Source organism: Acanthopagrus latus, chromosome 12 (assembly GCF_904848185.1).
Source record: "Acanthopagrus latus isolate v.2019 chromosome 12, fAcaLat1.1, whole genome shotgun sequence".
Taxonomy (NCBI): Eukaryota; Metazoa; Chordata; class Actinopteri; order Spariformes; family Sparidae; genus Acanthopagrus; species Acanthopagrus latus.
The window spans coordinates 10,822,134-10,828,755 of NC_051050.1; the positions used below are offsets into that span (position 1 = coordinate 10,822,134).

General features: G+C 40.9%; 1 protein-coding gene across 1 annotated transcript; it reads right to left on the reverse strand.

Annotated features, from left to right (window-relative positions):
• Window positions 1-1,882: 1,882 nt before the first annotated feature.
• On the reverse strand, window positions 1,883-6,415 carry si:ch211-222n4.2 (uncharacterized protein LOC101885505 homolog). Its single transcript, XM_037116651.1, has 7 exons — window positions 5,841-6,415; window positions 4,406-4,453; window positions 3,911-4,028; window positions 2,697-2,892; window positions 2,500-2,600; window positions 2,343-2,402; window positions 1,883-2,199 (listed from the first exon to the last, which is right to left on the reverse strand). Exons 1-7 carry the CDS (start codon window positions 6,127-6,129, stop codon window positions 2,073-2,075), a joined length of 939 nt encoding a protein of 312 aa, XP_036972546.1. The 5' UTR covers window positions 6,130-6,415; the 3' UTR covers window positions 1,883-2,072.
• Window positions 6,416-6,622: the final 207 nt, after the last annotated feature.

Genomic DNA, 6,622 nt, shown 5'->3' on the forward strand with positions numbered 1-6,622 from the left:
CGTGAATTGAAGAATGTCACTGCAAGGGTGGCCAAAACCATGCGGTGAAGCAAAGTGTGCACCTTGTGGAGGCTTGATAAATGAAGATTTGTAGAAAGTGTGGAAGTTGTGCTTTAAACAGAGTTGCTGAGTGGTCACTTCCAGCCTGCTGGGTCAGCTATCCCCCTTATCTATTGTTGTTGACACTGAAGGTAAAGCCAGAGTTACTGCATGAGATGATGCTGACAAAGTGTCGAAGTCATTTCAGAGCAGAGTGGGCATCGTGTATATGAATATAGGAGAGTTGGCACTGAGAGGTGTGGCTTGAGATATAGTTTACTGCAGAGCCCTCACAAGAAGAGGACTTCTAACTGTAGTCTCTATCTCAGTGTGTACATGACTATCAAGTTGTATGTCATGATTAACACACTGGATTACTGTTCAATCATTTGATGGCGAATGTCTTCCCTAAAGGCTCTAGAGGTGGAGTAAGCTGAGCCAGGTGTGTGCCAGGAAGTGTCTGCCCCGCCTGGCTGAGTGCAGTTCTTAACCTGCCCTACCTCTTGCACAACTACAACCTAAGTTTTGTTTTATGTTGTGAAATTATGCAGGGTGCTTTTTAAAATATGTTGGCTTATCAGGTGGCCGTGTACCATCTCACCAATCACTGAGCTGAAGAGAATAGTTCCATGTGCGTAGATATTGACAATGAATGTGCAACAATGCGTTAACATAGTTCGCTAGCAGGCTTCTTTTGAGAAAAATGTAACAGATCTTAACGTTATTTATAGCAGTGACCTCAGACACCAACTCTACATCTTCCTCATATTTCATTGATATGTCTGCTGTTAACATTTTTTTTCTAAGTGAACACTTCCTCATTGCTGTAGTCAAAACTCTACACAATCAAACTTGTGGAAGAAAAGCTTACAATTAAATGTCCTCTTTCAAATATATGATGCTTTCACTTTCATCTTCACTGGCATGGCAGCACTTTATAACAATACAACTCCTAACTTACAAAGTTGAATACATATTGGAGGCAGCTTAAGCGTGACATAATTAGAAAGTATCATGTAGACTAAAAAACTCAATTTTGCACATTCATTGCTTGCTAAAAGACATTAACTGTTAAAGAACAATAGTGGGAAAGAAACACGACAAGTGTTATTTTGTGTTAAGATATTTTTAATGGAGTTTTTTTTTTAAATTACTGTGCATATACAAAACGTGCCTGAGAAACACTCATAGTGTCATTCATTCATGGCGTGTGCTTCTTAACTTTGGTTGTTTGCACCGATGCAAGGTTGAATACTTAAAGTCACGAGTAAGTAGTTCTGATATGAAATGCATCAATTGCAACCACTGTGCAGTGAAAACTAAACTAAAATAAGCAGCCATTGTTAAATTAAAGGGGCAATATGTAATGTTGGAGAAGAAATTAAAACTCAGAATTTTCAAATGTACAATATTAATGAGGTAATAATACAAACTCAGAAATATTTATTTTTACATAACTGAATAAACAAGCTGTTCTCAGAGAAAGATAGGTTCAGAACACTGTTTGAAGCAAGAAAAGGTGGCAGGGTCCACCACATATAAACAAAGTAAAACAGCATGAATTGTCTCGAACTTTAAGGTCAGTTTGTTTACTCAGTCATCAAAACAAAGAGAGTTTGTTTGTTTAGTTTTTTTAGGCATTCAAAAAAAATCAGTCAGTGACGATCTTTCTCTTCTGATTATGAGTCCTTCCACTTAACTACATACTGCATCTTGAAAATGGTATGATTTTATGGTACAAAAAAAAAGAATAAATAAATGTACTAGTCCCAGTACAAAGCTAGATGTGAGACATATTTTTCCTCGTCTTTTGTGTGCAACAATCAACGTCTATAGACCTTCCTTGTTGTTTCTGCAGTCCTTCATATTTCTGTACCCATTACAGCCATCTTAAAAATGTTATACAGATATTGCCACTGGGAATTTGTTCCACAGAATCCTCTCAGTTTGTGTTCGTTTGGTTTTTCAGAACAGCCATGACAAGCCCCTCCCCTGAGGTGGGACGTAGGTAACACTGTGGTAGTTTGATCCTGTCACTGCACCGTTCTTTTCAACCGGTCTCTCTGCACAGCACGGGTCCTCCTCTGTCTCTCTGCAATGGTGGAGCTGAGGCTCTGTGTGAGGGCTGGGAGGACCACCCCAGAATCAGAGGGTCCAGGCCTGGGAAAGGAAACATATATATCTAACTGAGGGGGGCTTTTAAACATGAACACCATTGCAAAAAAAAACCAAAAAACAACCTTTACAATGGTTACAAGAGACGGTAAATGCAGGATTATAGAAGAAGAGACAGATTTACTTACGTTTTTTCTGGAAATGTCTGAACACCAATTTTGGGAAATTTCTTTTCTTCTGAAGATTTCCTGAAAAGCACAAAAAGGAGAATCACAATTGTACTTGTTCTTTCAAGAAGTACAATACATTGTTGAAGATAAAAATCACAATATTATATCACTTTACCGGGTCCCATCAACAAGAAAGGCCTTGGTCAGAATGTAGTTTTCTGGGGTGATTTTCTTGCTCAAAACAATATCTCTCAGCAGTGACTTCACACGTACAATCTAAATGACACAGGGTTGTTGTCAAGGCAAATGAAATAATACCAAAGAAGTACTTAATAATAGTAAAATAATGACTGCCTGATAATGGGCACTTACTTCTTGAGACTGTAAACTGTTAGCATTGTAGAGCTGTCGAATGATGACCTCACACTCGTGTAGTGTGGGAGCACGCGGTGGATGGGAGGGGCTGCTGTGAATTCGTAGTGGCTGCAACGAGGTGATGAGCCCCCCCTTCACCTCCGGGCCGCGGACCTGCCAGGCAGAACCCAGAACTTCGCCATCGTCTCCAGTGCTTCTCCCCAGTCGTCAGGGAGGGGGCATCAATTGAAATTAACACAGACACTGTTACGGGCAGCTTTGTTGTTATTGTTACAGTTACCAGTGGCACTGTTTTGGTCAGGGCCAGTAATGATAATGAGTAATCAAGGAGACTGAAAGTGGATTTGGAACAGATATACATTTGTAGTAACAGACTGTAAAAATGTGGAATATTCAGTGATGATATGTAACTAAGTACATTTACTCCAGGACTTTACTTAAGTACAGTTTTAAGATACTTGTACTTTGAGCTGCAGAGGGGGAAAAGTAGTAAATTAATTATTTTTTCTAATATTTGTATAAAAAAACAAGACACCCATTCTGGATATGGAAAAGTCCTGAATTTGGATCCGTAATCAGTCAACCAATGAACCCATGTTTTTTAAAGTAATACATGGTGTAAGCCCCTCAAAATGACCCTTCTATTAGTGTGAACAGAAATCCATAACATACAAGAGGAGCTTCATGGTTGTGCTGCAGACTTAACCAACAAACCATTAGTACTGGTCATTTCAATACATTAGACAGCACTGAAGCCATATGCTCTCTGCTGCTGAAGCTAACACCAGTCTGTGAACCTGTCTTTTGCTTCTTCACACGATACACCTGTGGTATACCACTACATGTGGTGACTGATGTGGTCTTTGTTTCACATCTTCTTAGTGGGATTAATGTTGTTAGTTTACATCTCACTTGCCTTATATGGTACAGTATATTGTCCAGCATTGTACAGTCAAGACTCTCCTGAAATATGGTTATTGTTGATATTTTCTGTCTTCTGTCTCACTGACAGAATTACATACAGTCAGTTTTTTATTTATTTACAGGCTAGTTCTTATATTTCTTATATCTATTTCTTAAATCAGTGAAATTAACAATAAAACACACTTGCTGGCCTACCTACCTCAGTACTGCCTACCTACCTCAGTACTGAGGTAGGTAGGCAGGTGAAGTACTGAATGAGACCCAAATGTAGCTGGATGGGAATGTACCTCTGGGCTTGGTCCTCCACTGGCCGTGTGTCCTGCAGCATCTCCTCCAGGTAGACTCCCTTATGGGCTTCACTTCCCTGAGTGGGTGGTCTAGTGCCGCGTCGACTGTGTGTCGTTACTAGATAAGAGAGAACCCAAGATGAAGATGGTTAGAGATTATTAACTGAGTTTTACATCCAATTAGCCTAGCACAATATACTAACAATTAGCCTTTTTATTTTGGTGCTACCTTTGAGCCAGAGCTCAGGAATATAATTACATACACTGCAGGATAACATTTGTCTGAGATTTCCTAGTCTTTATACCACTGCAGCATCCCTTTGTTTAGTATGCCAAACCTGTTTGTTTTAGTCAATATCAAAATATTAGATTACATAAATCATAACAGAAGATTTTTTCCTTTGCTACCCACCATGTTAAGCTATTCAAAACCTGAAATCAGCTGTGCAAAGCAGGGAAAAACAAAACCAACAGCATATCAGGCTTACGTCTTACCTCTTGTACTTGACTTGGGAGGCTCCATTATCAGCTTATACTGCAACTCTGCAACATTCATATTAAGAGACTTTTAGAGTGTGTTAGGGAGGCACAATCTTGCAACATAGTCCCAGCAAACAGCCCATGTATTTCACAGCGGCCTGACTGCTGTGACGGAGCGCAGACAGATGACTGGGGACTCTCCTGATGGGTGGTGAGATGCGGTTATGCTGAACGGCCAGTGGCCCGTTCAGCAATGTGACACCAGATCTCTGTCCACCTCCCACTGAGAGCCCATCCAAAACCTGGAGTTGCTATGCGACCTCCGTACCTAGATTGAATGTCTCTCTTTTCATTGTCTGATCAGGAGACACTTCTTTGTCATTATCTTAGATTCATTACATAAAGGCTGTGGACACCCTGATGTGTCACTGAGTTTACCCCCTTTTGGATAGAAAATTATGATATGCATTCTTCTGTCACTTTTCCATAAAGCTGCCAGTATCTTGCTGAATGCCGTAACACTTCTATTTCCTAGGAACATTGCAGTAATTCCGCTACTTTTCTTCCTAACTGCCTATTGGGAAGCAATGTATTGAAGCATTTTCTCTTCAACTTTATTTAAATCTCCTGCAAAGTCTCAGAGAGGCCAAATGATTTAAAATCATCTTAAAACCCACTTAACTTTAGGGCTGCAACTAATTATTGCTTTCCTTAGGCATTGTGAATTGTTGAAATGTCAAGAAACTGTGAAAAATGTATCTTTCTATGATTCTATCTTCTTTATGATTTCCTAGAGCAAAAAGTGACATCTTCAAACTTCTTCCTTTGTCCAAACAGCAGTCTCAAACCCAAAGATTCTTGACTTACATTGATAAATGGCAATGGCAAGCAGCAAATCCTCATCTTTAAGATGCTGGAACCAGCAAATGTGAACCAATTAAGCAATTATCAAAATAGCTGGCAATCAATTCTCTGAAAACTGACAGAATGATTAGCCAATGCTGATCTACTTAATTTCTTTGCCTGTTTGTTGGGCTCACCATAAAATATATGTTTATAAGATCAACAGACACTCAGTTTCTGGAGCCAATGACAATATCAGGGAGTAAATAAAATCAGATATCAGTATATTGGTAGATGTATGATCTGTGTCAATACTTTTATGAATGCTCTTTCCTCCCTTCTCTTTGTAACCACAGTTTTGAAAAGTGCTATATAATTAAAATGCCCTTAAGTATAACTCCTCTACTAAGGTATAGCATCATTTTGTGGCTAACCTAGCAAAGCATGGACTAATTCAATTGTCAACAACTATTAACCACTTAAGGTCATCACAAATGACTGGGTTACATAGCTCAAGTGAACACCAAGGTTGCGAAGTATGGGGGTCAAACATCCATTCTCTAACACTGATGAAACTTTTTTTCCACCTATCTCATGGTCTCTTCACCTTTATTCTCCCGTCTGAGATGATCTATCTCAGCGTGAAGTTTCTCGAGAGTCTCCTTGTGCTGCTGCTGGAGGAACTGGATATTCTTCTGCATGGAGGCGACGCGGGGGTCCGTGTCGCCGTGACAGGACACCCCTGCCGCCGCTCTCCCCACTCTCCTGTCCGCTGGAGGGGGCAGAGGCTGCAGGTGGCTCTCCGGTAAACGCCGCGGAGAGCAAGGCTTCCCGAGGCGCCCGACTCGGGTCCATTGAGGCAGGTGCCTCACCGGTGGAAGGTTGTAGCTGGACATAGCTTCGGGTCATTAAGCTAACGAGCTAGTCGAGCTTGGCTGGCTAGCAAAGCGGCGACGACCCGTTTCAGAACGAAGTTGACAACAAACCAGCACCATTGGCGAACTGTGCTTTCTCTCACTATTATGTTCAAGTGCTGAATAGTTCACCTACATTGTTGTCCGATAATTAACTTGTTAGCCAAAGTCTGTTTCGTGTAAACAGCTCAGGTACCCTCAGTGACTTTTGCACTCATTTGACACTCACTCCACCTATACACAACGTTGCCGTGACAACCAGCCCTTAACGTCGAGTTAGTGCAGTCAGGCAGGTTACGTTAAGTCCCGCCTCCTCAGTTGTGATTGGCTGCGGTGCGGGGAAGTCTTAAACTCATGCGTCTGATTGGTCTAGCTCGTTAGGGGCGGCACCTAGCTAAAGAAACACTGCCTGACACAAAATTCACAAAATCTCAAAATAGTTTTGGGTGCTGCAAATGATTTGTCTTACATTTTC